The 20,036-nt window shown below is 28.9% G+C and overlaps 2 protein-coding genes and 1 long non-coding RNA gene across 3 annotated transcripts in view; 2 read left to right on the top strand and 1 right to left on the bottom strand.

Annotated features, from left to right (window-relative positions):
- Positions 1-301: 301 nt before the first annotated feature.
- On the bottom strand, positions 302-6,502 carry LOC136076854 (uncharacterized). The gene is made up of 6 exons (XM_065790462.1): positions 5,946-6,502; positions 3,281-3,373; positions 2,361-2,560; positions 2,092-2,156; positions 472-569; positions 302-391 (listed from the first exon to the last, which is right to left on the bottom strand). The coding sequence occupies exons 1-5, from the start codon at positions 5,992-5,994 to the stop codon at positions 524-526; spliced, it is 453 nt and encodes a 150-aa protein (XP_065646534.1). The 5' UTR covers positions 5,995-6,502; the 3' UTR covers positions 302-391; positions 472-523.
- Positions 3,931-8,493, top strand: LOC136076855 (uncharacterized). Its single transcript, XR_010636631.1, has 2 exons — positions 3,931-5,327; positions 8,304-8,493. It is a non-coding gene; the product is annotated as an uncharacterized LOC136076855 (long non-coding RNA).
- Positions 8,494-15,285: 6,792 nt separating this feature from the next.
- The window catches only part of LOC136076853 (disintegrin and metalloproteinase domain-containing protein unc-71-like), a 162,500-nt gene continuing 157,749 nt past the window's right edge, over positions 15,286-20,036 (top strand). The window contains exon 1 of the mRNA XM_065790459.1: positions 15,286-15,418. Coding sequence (XP_065646531.1) covers positions 15,364-15,418 — 55 coding nt within the window. The 5' untranslated portion in view covers positions 15,286-15,363. The remainder of the gene's footprint in view (positions 15,419-20,036) is intronic.

Raw genomic sequence — 20,036 nt, 5'->3', positions numbered from 1 at the left:
TATATATATATATATATATATATATATATAGACACACACACACACACACACACACACACACACACACACACACACACACACACACACACACACACACACACACACACACACACACACACACACACACACACACACACACATATATTTTACCTTCCAGTCTCTTTCCAATGCAACATAAATATATATATTTACATTGCATTGGAAGGAGACTGGAAGGTGGTGCAGAATATATGAACTATGCAACTGCAATAAGTGAAAAAAAGAGACATGATTTACTATAAAATATATTTTTATTATGATTTTCGTGATGCTGGTGCGTTTTTTAATATACCCTGAATAAAATGATGGACTGTTTTCTCCGATTCCTTTGGATATGTCTCTTGGACAGCCGCTAAAAAGATAAAATTAATAGAACAATAATAGGTGAAGAAAATCATTGTTTTTTCGGAAAGCAGCGTTAGAAGATCTTACCAATCACACATTTATAAAGGTGGGTTTCTTTAAAACTTCTCTTTCCGCCTCTCTATCCATCCATGTTGAAATTTATCATTAGCGAACAATCCAACATACTAAAAAATCAGGAAGTAAATACATAATTCAGAAAACTGATAATTACTAAAATTACTAGGAAGACCTCGTTTTCTTTTAGGCATTATATAGCTATAACTTCAAGTCACATGAGAATTGTGATGAGCAAAAATCTATTTATCTGTAATAGTGTAAAAAATTGTTTTTAAAGCTAACTTAATAAACCTTTGGTATTTTACAACTTATATCAATTGGGCTCAAAACTTTTCGGTCAGATATAATTAGCAATACCTCGAGAAATACTTAACGAATTAGTACCACATTTTTTTTATAATGAAGCTTATTGCACTATATAAAGTTTTTAATCAGTTTGTACAAATTTCAAAGGACGTTTAGAAAGTAATTAAAATTTTTTGAGAATAGGTTCCATCTTGCTTTCAGTGACCTTTTTCGATGTTGCTATCCATTTTTGCATAAATTCTTCGTTATCTGCCGCTGATTTATTGCCTTACATCAAGATTCCTTTTACAAGTACCCAGTAACTCTCGATTACATGCTGCTTAGGGCAGTTCGGAGGATTCGCACCTTTCAGGACAATTTCGATGTCATTTTGAATGTACCCAATCCAGTCAAAAGATAACTGCATTGCTGTGTTTGTTAATAAACGGCAAAAGACATTCGGTGATGTACAAATTGGAAGTCAAAGTGTTTCGAGTGACGAATGGACCACTCTTAAGGCCAATCGCTTGCCACACGAGGATCTTCGGAGCAAACTTTTCAGTCTGATTATACTTAAATTTGTTACTGACACAGGCACCTTTCGACTGATAATAATATTGATGGCCGGGCAACTGTGAGAAATCCTTTTAGCAGTACGTTTTGTCATCCTCAATAATGCATAAATTTTCTCGATTGAAAAGTTTGACGAGCTTCCTTGTGCGGCGTATTGCTTTTATTTATCCATCAATTAATCGCTTTGGATTTTTTTTTTTTGTTGTAAGCCATCAAACCCTTGCTCTTGAGTGCTTTTCTGAAAAGGAAACGACAGCATTTGAACAATTTAGTGAGATCTCTTTGGGATTGGCATGGATTTCTTGTAATTGACCGGATGATCGAACTTTGTTTTTGTCGACAAAACCTTTCTTCCTTCCACTACCTCTTTTTCTTTCGAGTCTTCTTATATCTCCTCAATATGTCCCCAACTGAAGATTTAGCAACTTTTGACAATTTTGCAATTTTTGAATGTGACTAGGTTGGATTTTGAAGAAAAATTTCCAAAACTTTTCACCTATTATTCCATTTTTTACTCATTTTGGACTGATAAACTGATTGTATTAGTAAAAACATCAATAAAATTAAATATATGTATAATATAAAAAAATGTGGAATTAATTTGTTAAGTATTTCTTGAGTTATTGCTAATTATATCCTACCAGAAAGTTTTTAGCCCAATCGATATGTAAAAAGCATAAATGCTTTTTTAAATAATCCTGCTCTGATTTTTTTCATTCTTATTTAAAAAAAAAGGAAGTAAAGGGAAATCAATGAACAAATTTTTCTTACCGCCGCATAATCGTACGTGTACAGTCACCAATGTTAGTGCCTCCAATTTTACTCAGTCTTTCAATCTTAAAACAAATTTGATTAAAACTTATTTTGTTATACTATCTCTGGTTCAACGTTATAATTGTTTTAGTTTTGATGATAAGTAAAACAGATATGTAGCAGTAATGTAAATGCTTTATGAAACAATCCGGTTAGTGAAGCTTTTAGTTTAGTTTTATTTTGGGGCGATAATTAGAAGTGTGTTTATTTAATATTAGATATTTTACCAATTTCCTTTTCATAGGCTCTTCAGCCAGCTGACTTTCATTTTCATTAAAATCATCCATATTATTAATGTTTTCTTTTAATGAAAACATGCTTTCGTCTGCATCAATTACTCTACCAAGTCTGGTGTCAACACGGTCGTTTAAAGACTTAACTGCCTCTGATAGCTGCTCAAGTTTGTATAGTACTTTCCTTAGGAACTCTAAAGTACAAATTACAATTCAATTAGTATACTCTCAGGTGCTTAATACAAGGAGGGGTGGGAATCGTTTCTTAAATCTAATAAATGGGGAAGGGGGTGTGTGAATTTGAATCCAGATATAATAAGCTGGGGAGGGGGGCTGTATTTAAAAAAAAAACCTCTCCATTCTACTTATCAGAGAGAGGAATGAATTTCCCTGACGTCCAAACAGTATTTTCCCAAAGAAAATGAACAAACTTTTTCAAAACAAGTTTCATTATTAACTTTATGCATATCAGCATTATATGCATATAAACAATCACACTTTTTATAACATGTTTTTTATAATAATTTCAATAGGATTTAATATGCTTATATAAGTTTTAAACTATGGTGAGGAATATTATGTGTTTGGTAATGAATCAAGATTTTTTTTTTTGATCGAAAATTTTAAAATACTGTTTTTTACTTAAATTTTTTAGATAACCAGTCAATTTTAGTAAATAAGTGTGGGGTGGGGTGTGGGGGGGGGAAAATCTTTCGAAAGTTAATACATGTCCCCCACCTTGTATTAAGCACCTGAGTACAATATTCATATTGGCAAGTTATTTACTACAATTCAGTCTGTTAATAATAGACAACACTGAAGAAGAGATAAATTGATCATCTTCACAAAGAACTTCATAAATATTTTTTAACATATTCCTTATTAAAGTGATTAAATGAAACAAAAATACTTACTTCCTTGATCTATTGGAAAAACAACATTCCTTTGAGGAGCAGTGGCAGTACTTGCAGCAAGTATTCCGTTCAAGCAAGCCGAATATGGTATGTCTAGAATAAATTGTTTTAATTTTTTATATAAAACTTCACTATTTCAATAATACTTGTTAATGTTAAAACAAAATTAGACAATGTGAAGATAACATTGTTATTTTCACATTTAAAGATCTATATTGGTCTTAATTTATTGGGAACTTTGATAGATTAACTAAAAGATAAAAAAATCACCCATTAAAACATAGGCTGACATTATAAGAAACAACTTTTATGTCAATATATATCAAATATAATATATCTCATATATTTTTGTTTTTACTAGAATATTTAATTATCTAGATTTTTTTTGCTTTCGCAAAACAATGCAATACAAGAAAATTTTTCATATTGTTTAAACTGGAAGTTTGTTAAACTCTAACGGCTTTTTTGTTTGTTTTTGTAAGAACAGTTTAATCTTTGTAAGAATAGTTTAATTTGTTTAATTGATTTTTTATATTTTAATGATAATAAACAGGAAACTTTTAATTTGAAACTGATTATGCCTAGTTAATAGTCAAAACATGTATTTTTAAAAAAAGAGAAGTTTATATTATTACTGTAATTTACTTAAATTATATTGTTACTGTATTAGCTTATAGATTTTTATTTACTTTCTTTTAAGTTATTCAGAGTCTAATTACAAAATGAGTCATGGATATAAACGCTACAGTGTTGATGTACCTGAATACTTGTTTAACCAACCACATCATTTTGTTAAACAGTGTTTAAAGAAACAATCTTTGACTAGTAGTTTTAATATAAATAATGGGGTGAAAATGGAAGGTCATGAAATATTTTCAATAAATAGTTTTTCAGATAAACAGAAAAGCTACACTGTTTATTTTGGGGATGAAAATACCATGACAAGTTGTACTTGTAAAGATTGGTTATGATCATGTTACCTATGTAAACACTTTTTTTTAGTATTTAAAAAATACTCAAAAAAATGCTTAGACATTAAAAATTTAACATTTGATTTTAATGAAACATTGGAAGAAATTAATTATCTCCATGGAATGCTTTCAAATATTTTAGGAAATCTATATCAAGCAAGAAATAAAGAAAAAGGCTCACCAGTTAGAACAACACATGATTATGTAGCTAAAAATCATACAAAAACAGCCGATCTGCCTATAATTAAAATGCATCGAGTAGATAAGAAAATTAGATTATTTAACTCAGTATCTAACATTAAAATTGATTACATTGCATCTGAAGCATCAATACAAGAGTGTATCATTACAGATGATCAAATAACAGGAGATATGACATTTACAACCAATAATGACATTGAAAGTGTATCTTCTAAGAGCAACACCAAAAATGCAATTTCAAATGTTCCACTACTTTCAAGTAATGATTTAGAAGATCTCTTAAATAACCGAATGTTATCTGATAGTGTAATAAATTGTTTCCAAAACTTGATTAAAAAAAGTCATTTATCATCAAATGGGCTTCAAGATCCAATACTAGGACAAAAATTATTTTTTAAGGTTCTAGGTTCGCAACCATTTGTTCAAGTTATATATAATGAGAACAACAATTGGTTTGCTCTCAGCCCATATGGTTGTAAATATGGAGAGATAAATGTACTAGACAGTAACTTCCAGGATCATCTATCCTTAGATACACAGAAGCAAATATGTCATCTATTAAATTAAAATAAACCCATGATCAAAGTAAATGTTTTACCAGAGCAGCAGCAAAAAGGATGTGTAGGTTGTGGCTTGTTTTCACTGGCTTTCATTGAATTTATTTTATCAAACAATAAAAACCCTGTTGAAAATATTTGGTTGAATCAAAAACAATTTAGAAGTCATGTTCTTTTGTGCTTGAAAAAAATGTAATGCAATCTTTTCCACTTTTACATCTTGCAAGTCGTCAATGCCAGTTAAAAGAATTTATGCTAAAAATCTTCTGACTTTTTTTATGGTTTGGACTGTTTATTTGATTACGCTACATTTGTAAGGTAATTTTTTATGCATGTTTTAACAAATTTTACACATATATCTGTGTGTGTGTGTGTGTGTGTGTGTGTATATATATATATTTATATACAAATATATATATTTATATATACATACATACATATATATATATATATATATATATATATATATATATATATATATATATATATATATATATATATATATATATGTTTATAAATATATATATAAATATATATATGTATATAAATAAATATGTGTCTGTGTGTATATATATATATATATATATATATATATATATATATATATATATATATATATATATATATATAATATATATATATATATATATAAATATATATATACTTTTGCTTGGTAGTTTTTAATTTTACCATTGTCAGGTCAGGTTTTTTTTTTAAAAAAAGGTTGTTTTAAAGACCGAAAAAAAATTTAGAAATCAATTCAGGGAGTACGAAAAAGTACAAACAACACCCTTTTTTTTGTCAGTATGGCAAAAAAAGGGCGCTTACACAGCATAATTTTGAAAACAGTGATTTGATTTTTCACCAAAAACAAACAAAAATAATTGTTAAAATACAGTTTAACCAAACTGGAGTTGGAAATGAATCCTCACTCACCCACTTCTCTTGTTGTATATATAAATTTGTAGCTGTAAATGTCAAGCATAAAAATATATATATATATTCCTAACAATCATTATTATATTCACTGTCCGATGAAGCATTATTATATCCGACAAATCAGACTATAAGTAATCTTCATTATCGCACATAGTTTTATTGTCATTCTGATGTGGTGGGACAATTGAATTCAAAGCTTCAAACGGTAAAACCATTTAATGACCAATCCTAACGGTTTAAGTATTCAGATTTTTTAATTGTCCTAAAGCATCAGCATTTTATTTAGACTAAACACTGGCATTCGGAGCTCGATTATTTTCTGTGATGTGGTAAGTTCCGATATATAGATTATAAACCGGGGGCGCTTAGTTTCGAATGAAATATTTAGTTAAGGTAATCGTAATACTGCAATTTTTATCAAACGAAATCGCTATGGCTTTTCTGCAATCTGTTAAGTCATTGACGCTAGTGCTTAATTTGGACTGCTTATTTCTAAATTAAGTTAACTCTTTTGAACTTCGTTTAAAACAACATACAAACTCGCATAAAATTAGGAACTAGAACCCTAATTAACAGAGAACTTGCAAGCTTGTAGCATTGCAGACCTCAGCGATTTCTTGACTATAGCAAGTCTACTGAATGGACGCTCTCCTTCGCTGATAGACGCGGGTTCTATTTGCAAAGGAGAACTAGTAAATCAAAAAAAAATTCATTTTTCAAATCCATGCTTTATGCAAGCAGAATTCTATTGGGACTAGAAATTCTTTTTTTGTTATCTTTTGTAGAAGGAAAAATTACTGTTTTTAAGCATGGAAAAATTACTGTTATAAAGCATGGAAAAAGTAGCGCGTTTTAAATTTTTGTTTTTTAACTTAATAACTTAAGACTTAAAAAACAATAGGTTTTGAATCGCTGCGCCTTAATGTCTTCGAAACTGCAAATAATTTGCAAATCAATGATTTTTGTGACGTAATACGCAATTCATATCAAATAAATAAAATGTATGGGGAAATACAAATTAAATTTTTGTTAACTTAATTAACTTTTTTTGGTCAAATTTTTCCATTTCCTTGTATTGTCATCGAAAATGATTAAGTGTGCAAAATTTGAGCAAAATTGGTTGAGAAAAAAGCTTTCAAAAATTGATTTCAAATTTTGTGGCACTCAAACATATATATATATATATATATATAGAAAGTAACCTTATATAAAGCATGGAAAAAACCCGTTTAATATTATAATCTGTTCTACGTATTTTCAATTTGAAAATATATAGAACAGACTGTTAATATGAACGTCATAGTTTAATAAATATATTATATGAACTTCATAGTTTATTAAATATATTTAATAAATATATTAAACTAAAAAGTTCATCTTTTTTAAAAAAAAAATGCATAACCTAATCTGGTCAAGCGATCGTGATTTTAGAGAAAAAAAATAAAAAAACAAATTAGTCTATGTCTACATTTTGTTATGTAAAATATTTTGTATAAAATAAAATTTTGCAAAGCATAACATTTTGCTGATGCTAGTCAGCAAAATAATATCTTTTTATTGTAATCAAATTTATTAAAAAATCCAATAAAAACTTAATTATGAACTTACGTGGGTGCTTGAACGGGTACGTTCAAACAAAACTAGTCTAATTACTCTTAAAAAAAATTAAATTTTGTATTGATACACAAAATACGGCAAACGAATAACTTAACCTAATTCTCAGCCATGGGATCGTCTGCCAACCTAGATTTATAACTTTATGTGAGCCTCTGAAATAAGCAGATAAGCAGAAGCTTTATCGCTGCTATGTGCGTTGCTATGGTTAAACTTGATGAGTTTGGTTCAAAAAATTGAAATTACTCCACTTTCCTGACATTGTTTACAAAATCTCTTTATTTCATTGTGTTCTTCATTAATTTTTGCTTACAAAACAAACAAATTTTTTTTTTCAATTTTAACTTAATTTATGGGGTATTTCCCCCTTAAGGATATACGCCGGTAACTTCCTGAGTCGAATCTACTTCTTTTTTCAAACAGTGGTGTTATATTAGCATTTTCCATATTTCAGGACAATACCCACTATCAAGTGATTTCTGAAAAATTGTGCTTAAAGGTATTGAGAAGCTGTTAGAACAGTTCTTCAGTACGTTTGCGCTTACACCATCCACAACAACTGTTTTATCAACTGATAACTCGTGTCTTAAAACTTGTTTTTTAACATTTATTAAAAACTTTTTTGGTTAAAAATGTTGCCGCGTTTAAGAGCGACTTGTTTAAAAGAAGTGTGATCAAACGTGACTTTACGTAATTAAGTCTTTTTTAAATTATGCCTTTTTTATTTTGTTATTTTTTTAGGCAAAACATTTATCGGTTATTGGTGGTGAACACATTTAAAATTTTTCATGAGAGCGATGTCTGTTTCACTTGATGACCAGTCGACGGCTACCATTTTAGATTGATGGGCAAAAAACATCTTCCGATCTCTTTCAATAAGATTTGTATTTTTTTCACTCTTTTTGTTATAAATGAAAAAAATTCAGCAAAAGACTGTAGTATTATATGTAAGAATTACTTTTTTTCATTAAGTCTTCAAAATATCCAGCTGATTTGCGTATTCAATAATTTTATTATACGCATTTATACCAACATACGTTTGTAAATTGTACATGTTCATAATCAATAAAAAGTGAAGAGTTCTATATTTTTTATGATTTACGTACAATTAAATTGTTTATAAATACATTTAAAACATTGAAACACATATTATAAAAAAACCGTGTCACCAATTAGCGAAAACCAGACAAAACCCTTATGGAACCATATGGGAAAACAAATGGTAAAGGTCTGAGAGCCTTATGGGCAACCCTAATGGTTCCCATATGAGGCCCTGGGATAACTCCCGCTGAGATTCCGTTGGGAAACCCAAATGGGTGCCTTAGAGAGCGTATTCACACTGGTTGGGTGGGTAGGGTTAACGTAAGAGTTTTAAGAGGGCAATACAGCGCCAAACCTTTAAAAACAATTTTTTTTTACTGTGTTCTCCCGCGTAAAAGCCGTAAAATGAGAAAAAAATTTTGTTAAGTGATTTTCTACTAATTTATATATATATATATATATATATATATATATATATATATATATATATATATATATATATATATATATATATATATATATAAATATATATATATATATATATATATATATATATATATATATATATATATATATATATATATATATTAGGTATATGATAAATTTTAAATCACTTAGCCTGGGGTACTAAATGATGAACTTTTGCCTATAAATCACAGAAATGACATTGATTTCACCATACCTTTAAAAACTTCCCGCACCTAAAACAGTTTCATATTTAACCATACAATACATAGCGGCCAAAAGGCTATTAATTATAATATGTCAGCTTTATATACAATACACATGAGAAATACATGATAATGAGTACCTACACTGTCCTACAGCATTTGTAGTGATGTTAATAATCTTTCAGATTTGTGTATTAGTATTAATAACTTTACCGTTAAAATATTTGTTTGTTTTGCAAGAAGACCGAATGTCCTCCATCAACTTTACAGCTCTCTCGGCTACTCTGTTAGATCGAGGCACATCAAGCACTGATGGTTTCTTCTTCCAGTGGGTAGAGAAGCATTTCACAGCTTTGGAACACTTAAATTGGGATATTACTGACAGCAGGTCTTCATAAGCCGCCTCTGCATAGTGCTGGTTTGAAAACCAGGCCCGCGACCATGTAGTTGCAACGAAATCGCAAGTTATCCTCAGCTGTTCACGCCAGTTTAGAAGAATGAAAAATGCAATAGGCGCAAAAATGCCTCGTGAGTTCCACCTGGCACTGTGCAGTGATGGCAGCTTGTGCCATTTGATACGAGGCCATTTTGCCTCATTTTTGTAAAACTTGTATGCTTCACAAAGCTGAAAAAGAAATTTAAAGTCATCTCTCCAGCCAAGGTTCTCATACTCTGCTACCACTGCTGTGCCCTTGTAGGCATTTTTTAAATCATCATAATGCTCTATAATCTCATCAATAAATTTGTAGTTAATGTTATTCGACTGTGACTGTATAGGAAAAAAGAAATCCAACACATGTCGTAGAACAAGATCAAGAATGTGGTGTTGGCAGCCGATGTATTGAGGTTCATCGAATCCCTTGTCTCGAAATGTTTTCTGAAGCTTGGCTACAACTCCATTCTTGCCACCAGTATTTACAGCTGTTGTGTCTGAGATGATCATCTGAATACTGTTCCATGCATTGTAATCATCAAGTAGGTCCTGTAGTGCTTTATATATGTTTGCAGAGGATCCACTGTCACAAACCAAAATGCCAAGTTTTAATGTTCTTTTGTCATTTTTTAGGCACACAACTTGGTACTCAGTCTTGTCAATATTCTTACCATCAAAATGCATAGAAAATTTTCCTTCAGAGATCAGTTCCATGAGGTGGTTCTTAACTTGTTCTGCATCTCTGATTGTTCGACGCCAGACTCCAGACTGTGATGGTGTTGGGACACAAACTCCATCCTCAGTAAGACTTTGAAACACCTGTGACGTTTTTCTGGTTGACAAAGAGTGACTAGACACTAGTTTGGCAGCAGACTTAGTTGACTGGCGTGTTGCACGCCTTCTGGGAGATTCTCCTAGAACTGCCCCCGAGTCACCACTGCTGCTTCCTTCCTCAGAATCCTCACTATCGCAGGAAAGTGGTACAGAGATAACCGCTTGGTTTGTCAAGGGTTCTGATGTGCTTTTGGCGCATTTTGATGGATGGATTGTTGAAATAGGAGCCGCTTTCATAGTTGTATATCCCACTCTACCATCTGATTCAATTTGTTCTTTGTACAGTTGTTTGTCCTCACTACAAAGCCAATTTCCATCTGGTTTATCGAACAGATGAGCAAGATTTTCTTCAAATACTGCATTTGGTCGCTTTCTGTGTTTCTCAAATGATGTGATAAGTTTGTTAACATTAGCAGACACTTGTTGTTTGGAAAGAACAGGAAAATTAAACTTCTGCCAAAGGTTCATCAATTCCTCGGATATTTTGTTAGTCGATCAAGTCGTCCTTTCAATTCATCGAAGAGTCCCAAGAATCTTCCAACGATATCTCTGTTGGAAGGCATTTTACACAATTTGTCGCTCATATCCTGTTTTACCTGTGGTATATTAGGATGGCGCTTCGTGCTTGATTTCAAATTTTGTGTTCACCAGCTGCTTCCACTGCTGATTTTGACTTTTTACTTTTAAAGGACATATTTTCAAAAAGAAGCACTAAACAGCAGATCTTGCAAATTAATACTGCAAATAAACAAAAATTGTTTGAATGATATGAACAACTATACAATATACAATATTATATATTTACAGTTTTAAAAATCAAAGTCAAGCATAAAGAAGTAAGAACTGGGAACAAAATCAAGTGAAAAATTGAAAAAGTTAAAAGTGGTGAGGTGCTAGGTGCGGGAGGTTTTTTTGTGATCCAATGAAATAAACCTCAAAACAGTGATCTATTGGTAAAAGTTCATCAAATGCAACATCAGGAAAATTAAAATTTTGAAAAAAGTTTCTTTGTCATATACCTAATATATATATATATATATACCTAATATATATATATATATATATATATATATACCTAATATATATATATATATATATATGTATATATATATATATATATATATATATATATATATATATATATATATATATATATATATATATATATATATATATATATATATATATATATATATATATATATTACAGGCCTGGTTTTAATCAAAATATGCTTTACGTATTAGCTTGACTTGATTTTGACGTCATAAAATTCTTCTAATTATTTATTTTTTAAAGGCATTAACTTTTTTAAACTAATGCTGCAATTTAATACAATAACGCAAAATTTAATTAAGAAAAACAATTTAGAAATGCTTTTATGGAATGTTAATTTTCTTTCAATATCTTTCAATATAACAACTAATTTTGATATCACACTTTTAAAATTGTTTATATGAACAAATTTTGTGCTCTTCTTAACATTTGTATAAATGAATTTAAATGTGTTTAATTTTTTGAATTATTATTTCCTAAATTTTTAAAAGCATCAAACCGAACCGATATGATCGCTTTCCTTTGAAGCTTGAGGAAATTTATGAGCTTTAAATTAAAAGCTTTATGAGTTTTAAAGCTTGGAGCAATCCGATTAATTTGATTTGCTCTGAAGCTTACAATCCGATAAAATCGGTTTGCATCAAGCTTGAGTTGTTTGCATTTTCTGAGCAAAACAATCAATTTTTGGATAAAATAAAATAAAAATAAAATACCATAATCAGCGATAAAATGAAACAAAATTTACCTTTATTTTTTTTTTTTTCAATTTTTTTTTAAATTTAAAAAAAGTGACCATATCTGAAAAATGCTATGCGTACAATGAAAAATTTGGTATGTATAAATAAATGTTATCTAAATCAAGCCTGTAGTCTGAACGTTTTGAAGGGGAAGACACTTTTTCAAAAGACGTCAAAAATAAAATTAAAAAATAAGCGTCGAGCAATGTTTTTTAACGCCAAATAATCACCTATTATTAATAAGATTTTGCATACATTTAATTAAATGACACCATTTTATTTTAGGGACGGCATCGCATCGCCCTTTCTTAATCATTTTGGCGTTATACTAACAAAATACTTGATTATTTGTTTAAATATATTTTTTTTTATTCCACGGGCAATGTTTTTTAGCGCCTATTTTTAATATTCTACGCCGGCCTTTATGCATAAAAATTCTTAAATAGAAACTCAAACATAGAAACGGTAAAATAAAATTAATAAGTTTAAGAAATAATTATCTCCACATTAATTGATCAACAACTTGAAGCTGTGTTTACTGCGCCTGATAAAATGTGAGCATTGTAACCAATGCCAATGATTTCACGTTTTAGATAGGCGATTAATATTTTGTGAATATTGTTATTACAGCTCAAACCTCCAAAACTTGCATCGGTCCGCAAAAATAGCCAAAACTTTTGAAGAAACATTGTTAACGCTAATGCATTTAAAGATATCATCTGATAAAATACCTAATGTTTCTCCATTTACACAGTCCATGTTTATCATGATCATTTTCATTTTGTCTTTAATATCAAAATAATGAGCCAAAATTGGATACCTTTTAACGTCTTGTGGTTTGAGGCATTAGAAAAAATTGACGCATATGATGCGTTTAATAAAGAATTTTCTGAGTTAGTTTCACGAAAATTCTTGAACACATTCACAATTGTTTCACATTTTGTACAAGCAAATAATTGATTATAAAATATCCAAATTAGTTTTGATGTACTATCAGCAATTTTAAATATATGGTTGTGAATAAGGTTGCCAGGTGAAAAAAGACATTAAAAAAGGGAAAAAAATTTGCGTAAAACAGGTGCATTTTTATTGCCAACGTTGAAAAATGTTTTACAGTAATTTATATTCTTCTCTATGGGAAAAAAAAAACTTTTCTAACCTCACGGGAATTCAATCCATTTAGTTATAACTTATGTTATAGTTGAGTTTATTAGTTTCTTAGATATATTTAAGTAAATTCATTTATTAAATAATTCTATATAATAGTTTTTTTATCATGCGTACACAAACGCGTACGAACCCTTAAACATGCAAAACTACCCTCAAACGTATACAAACGCTTACGTATAGTCTTCTTAAACTAAATTGAGACTTAAGTTATTTAGCTATAAAAAGTTGTATAAATAAATATTAATGTGCTTGCAAAATTATGAATAAAATTTTTTTACTTTTTATATATCTTTTATGGGTTTTTTATTTTTTTTTAGTTTTGTTTATTAACTTCTCATACAAAATCTGTCGTTATCAATAAACAAATTTGTTTTCTGCTCCGATCAATTTAAAAAAAAAAGGTTTGCTATTAAAGATTAAGTTTTCTTTGTTTTTAATTTTATCTGACATTTTTTTTTTCATTTAAAAGCAGGGCAAGTATCCAACATAATTGAATAGTAATTGTAAATTTTGCAATTAAACTTTTTACATAATCTTTAAAAAAAAAGGTAAAGCAGTTTTAAAAAAAATTAATAATTCTATTATCTTACCGCTTATAGAGTAATTTAAAAGTTAAAAAATGATTAAAAGTCGTTTAACCGAAATCATTTACGACGTACATATAACCTTTATATATGTATATATATGTATATATATATATATATATATATATATATATATATATATATATATATATATATATATATATATATATATATATGCAGATTTACTTTTATTTCAAAATTGCATTATGACAATATCTCTTTAATTTTGATTTAAAGAATTTATTTACCGTTTTATTAAGTTATTCTGTTTTATAAAATTATCAAAGTTTGTCTTTTGTTTAAGAATTTATGTTAAAAATTGGCAGATTAGTCTACCATAGTAACCGAAGTGGTTAGCTCTTTGCGCTTTCGAAGTACAACGCGTGGGTTCAAATCCTGTAGCTTTGCACATTTGTTATTATTTTCATAAATCTACTCCAATTTTCTAAAATACAAAATAAAACATTTTTTAAGTTCTTTTGATGTTATAAGCATAGCATATATAAGAAGAGAGTTTTTAAAAAAGCCTTAAGTTTCTATAAGCAACAAGATAGCAGTAGAAATATTTTGCGCTCATGTCAAATGATGAACTTCATGTATTAATGTAAACAAGAATTATACCAACAAATAAAACTTTTTTATTCTAAATTGCTTTATTTTCTCTTAAACCTTTATAATCTATACATTGCATATGTTTTGAAAGAAGTGAAGCAATTTTAAATTATTTTTATTCAAGCGCTTTTGACAGAACACAAACAGTTTGTTATTACACCATGACTTAAGGATGGGTTAAAAGTTGCCTAAAATTGTTTAACTTCTTAAAAGCCTTCTTTTCTTTTTTTTCCTTTTTTTTTCTTATCATAAAAATGCTTATTGCTAGGCTCGTACCATCTGTTAAGTTTTTTAAAGGAACAACTTTTTCTGCCCTGTCTTTTTTTGTCTTTTTTATTAAAAAAACAGTTACGTAGTTAAACAGAGAATACTTTGTTAAACAGTGCTGCTTTTAAATATGTCGGAACACGTACAATACAACATCAAAAATGATGAGATTTTACATGAAAGATTAAGAGATTACATTAGAAAAAAATGAAAATAATCCTAGAAAAAAAGAACTATATGATAAAAACGTTATAAAGTTTTTCTTCTAAGAACACTACCTTATATAGAAATGTCTTGAAAACAGCGTTTTTTAATTTTAAAAAATATAATTGATTATATTAAAATCATAATCCATAGACCACTATAAATTCAATGCTAAATTTTTATTTGTAAAAAAGAATGTCTGTGAAAAGGTGTATCCAAATTTGGTTTTTATTACAAGTCTCTTTTAATGGTAAAATATTTTTCATCTTAATATGATATTTTCAATCAAAAATTATGAAAATTTTATTCACTTTATTTTGCCGATCAATAGAATTTATAAATCAGAAGTAAATAATTCATAATGGCGCAGTTCTATAGTTTCAGCTCCAAGTAATATTTTGCACGATCTGCCTTTCTAGATTATAGTTTTTCTATATTTCTAAATTATAGTATTTCTGAGAGTTAGTATTTAGAAAAAGATTATACATAGTATCTAGTATTAAAGTGATATAGTAATTTAGTATTATTGTATTTTTGTTCCTAATACAGTGTTTAGAAATAGATACATGCATAGAAATGATTATACATTTTTATTTATTTATTTTTATATATTTTTTATTTCTATAATGTTTAACGTTAACTTAAGTTTTTATTCGAACATATTTTTTTATTTAAACATACAGTTGTTGCATGTTTAAATAAAAAAAGTGTTGTTATTTATAAGATTTAGCATTATATTGAAAAAGGGTTTACGTACTTAATCAAATGAGCTAACTTTGGTTTTTTTTAAATTAGAGAAATTTTTTTACTTGTACATACTTATTCACTAGCAATTTCACAAAGTTTTAAATTTTTTTTTAAATAAAAGAAATTAAAGTCATCTCTGAAAATGGTAAAACCAAAAAAGTTAGTTGCAAATTGGTCCCTTGTGTTAACGATGAATTACGGTGACCCGAAAGTAGAGATTTAGCCGTAATTTTTGATAAATTAATTACGACACCCGCAGGCATTCTGCAAACTCTACATGTAGTTATGTTCTTGCTTTTTTTAAATAAAAATGTTTTGCAAAAGAATTTCGACGGTTCAGACATTGTTTTATAGCACTACTCTGCTCGCAATTTACGTGCGTCTTTTACATTATCCCTCGCAAATTATGTACGCCTAGAGTGGTTTCGTACAGGCGACCTTTTTTACATAATTGCCATTCAAAATTTAAAATGGTTTTTAAAAAATAAACTTCTTCTTTTGTCTTTCAGCAAGTAACTAAGTAGTTAAAAAATATTCATATTTTAACTTTTAAGTTATTCTATTAGCTGCAAGATAAAAGAAGTGGTTAAATTTTAAGAAACCATTTTAAATTTTAAATGAGGATTATATAAAAAAGTTTGTTACAAAAGTTTGAATAACAATTATTTTGGATATGCGCGCTTTTTACACTCAGATAAAATTAAATCAAGATAACTTAATCTTAATTAAGCTAAATTTTGCATTGAAATATATAGTGACAGAAAACACTTTCGTTTACATTTAACAACAAATTTGTTTTTATATGCACTGTTACGGAAAATGTGTTCATGTTAAAGAAAAAAGGAGTAGACGCGTGATATTATATGAACACCGATTAGTTGTTGCCGTAAGGTTTTTTATGCCAAAAAAGGTCTTCTTGATACATTAACACCTTGTAGGTGTTGCGTTTATAAGCTGTTCATGCAAATAAAGGTGTTCACGTTACATCAATACCCTAATGTTTGAATAACGAGTTTGTGACACAAATAATTAAATATTCAAGAATAAAGACGATCTTCTTAAACTTTTTGTTTACTCATGATAGGCATGTTTTTAATAGGATTTAAAAAAAAAAAAAAACTATATTAAATAAAGTTCCTTTTTCCTTTACTTAAAACTATGCTGACATCCAACATCTCAATAGAAACAGCTCTTTCTCTCAATTTGTATTAGTCGGAAGCTCAATCTTTTGTGGCTTTCCGTTTATTTTACTTAAATAAACAAAGTTGTACATATTAATAGTAATAGTAATATATTTAAATAAGTCCTCTTAGATAAAATAACAAATAATTAAAAAACAAACAAATAAAACCAACATATTATTAAAAAATTTATGGTTTGTGAAATATAAACTTTAAGTAAAAAAAAAAGCAATTGTATTTCATAGCAAGCAAGTTGATATCAAATTTGAGAGAAAGGGAAAAAAGATTGTTTTCATTTAATTTAAGTTTTCATCTATGACAAATAGTATCTAAAAAGCCAATATTTGTAGCTGCTAAAGCACGAATTAATTAATAAACGTGCAGCTAATCTTCAGTAAAAGATGTACTGTGTGCAGCTGTAGAAAAAAAATACTTGTCAATTCTAATCTTAAATGCGTTAACTGACGGAACCTTTTTGCATGCTGAGGGCAAGATACCCAGGTCTCTCTCAATATCCGTTGCCTCCAGAGTAAGTGATGTATTTCCATCATTCATTACATATTCATGATTACTATTTCCATAACCAAGGTGCATAACTTTACATTTTGAAACATTTAACTCGATTAGCCATTCCTTTGACCATTCTGTGACAATGTTTAAATCGTTTTGGAGGATTAGGCGATCAGCATCGTGAAAATTAGGTCTTATTTCTTGTAACAGTTTAGTGTCGTCAGCATAGATTTTATGAACTGATTTTAACTTATCCGTTAAGTCGTTTATATAAATGATAAATAATGTTGGACCAAGTACAGACCCTTGAGAAACTCCGCTTAAAACATCGGTCCAGTCGCTAGAGTGTTGACCTAAAACAGTTCGCTGTTTTCTACTAATCAAAAATGACTCAATCCATTTTAGAACATTGCCATTAATCCCATATGCTTATAATTTATGAAGTAGTCTACGGTGAGAAACTTTATCAAACGCTTTTGCGAAGTCCAAAAATGCAATATCGACAAAATTTCTTTTACTTAACGCTTTCGTGATGTAGTCGACACTCTCCAATAAGTTAAACGTGCATCCTATTTTGGACATGAATCCAAGTTGATTATGTGAGATGCAGTTCGTTTTTTCAATATATTTAGTTATTTGTTCCCTGATAATCTTTTCCACTACTTTACATGGAGCTGATGTGATAGACACTAGTCTGTAATTAGCGGCATCAAGACGACTTCCTTTTTTAAACAACGGTAGGTTTCCAAGCTGTAGGTGTTGAGCCTTTGAACAGTGCTTTATTGTAAAGTAAAGTGAGTGGGTAAGTCATTTGAGCTGCGCATTCTTTAAGTACCTTTGGACTAATGTTATCAGCACCAATAGATTTATTCGGGTTCAAACCTTTCAAATAAGCTAGTGTCGCTTCAAAATTGCCTAAGTCCTCTTGATAATGCCTTCTCTCAAAAATAGGTAACTGACTACTTTTACTATCATCAACAAAAACTGATTTGAAGTGTTCGTTAAATCTGTTTGCGATATGTATTCCCTCTGTTAACGTTTCACCTTTTGCATCAGATATAGCTCTAATAGATACATGAACATTCTGTTGCATCTTAGCATAAGCGTACACCCTTTTAGGATTACTTTTATCTGGTGCTAGTTGTGCTTCAAATACTCAAACACGACGTTTACATGCTTTCTGCACTTGGCTTTTTAGTTTCTTATATTCACGAATCAGTGTCGCTGATCGCCAATTAGTCGCATATAAATAATTGCCCAGTTGTTTTTTTTGCTTTATCATAGCCAGTACCTCCTTATTCATCCACGGCGCATTACAAGTGGTATGGACTTTTTTTTAACGGAATAAATTGCTTGCTGAGTTTATCATATTTATTGCAGAAAAGTTCATAGCACTCATTAGTGTTTTTATTTTCAAATAATTGCTTCCAGTTAGTTTCCATAATCTTTTTACCGAAATTTGTATAGTCACTTTTATTAAAGTCATTTTTTTTGTTTAAGAAAGTAGTCTCATTTTTAGAAAGGACGACATAATCCTAGCTCAATATGCGATGACCTTGCGACGAATTACCTAACGGCAGAGAGCTAGATAAGTTGATTACTCTAGTTGATAAGTCTGTAATAATTAAATCCAAAATGTTTTTTGCTTTACCATTAGATGCTTCGAATGTTGAGAAATCGACTAATTGTTCTAGGTTATGATTAGCCAAAGTATTAAGAAAAACACTTGCTGCACTATATTGAGCACTTAATAATTCGATCCTGTCATCATTGTGCCATTTGATATCCGGAAAGTTGTATATGAGTTAAGACAAAAAAAGATATAAAAATAAATAAGATATAAAAAACTTTGTACCAATTGCAATAAAGCATGTAATATTTTGAATAATATAAAATAAAGATACAAAAAAAAAAAAATTGTTTTTAAGAAAAAAAATAAACAATAAAAATTAATATAAATAAACATTATTTATAATTGTAAATAATTTATAAATAAACAATATTATAATTTATAATTATTAATTAACATAAACAAACATCCTCTATTTATTACTTTACTAATTAATTATTAATATATCAATTCTTAAACTGTTACAAGGAGGAAATCCTTGGAGTTTATTTTTAATGTTTTCAAAATGAACTTTTAATTCTTCTTTTTTTATTGTTCTAGTTAGAAAAAATACACGTTTTTTTATGTTTGATGCAATTTTATGGGTTAACCAAAACATGATTTGAAACCAATCATCGCCAGTTATATTGTTTAAAAAAATTGTACTGTATACTGCATGCTTTTGGAATTTTAAATAAGCAGCAACTAACATTTTTACATCAAGTTAATCAAATAAAAATTTTCAATTACACATAACCATTATTCTAGAAGAAAATAAATGCTCCTAATCATTAGTGAGTTGGTTTACGCACCAATGCACT

This window comes from Hydra vulgaris, chromosome 02 (assembly GCF_038396675.1).
Source record: "Hydra vulgaris chromosome 02, alternate assembly HydraT2T_AEP".
Taxonomy (NCBI): domain Eukaryota; kingdom Metazoa; phylum Cnidaria; class Hydrozoa; order Anthoathecata; family Hydridae; genus Hydra; species Hydra vulgaris.
Note: the sequence above shows the minus strand (reverse complement) of the source record. Positions and strands in the feature narration are given on the sequence as shown.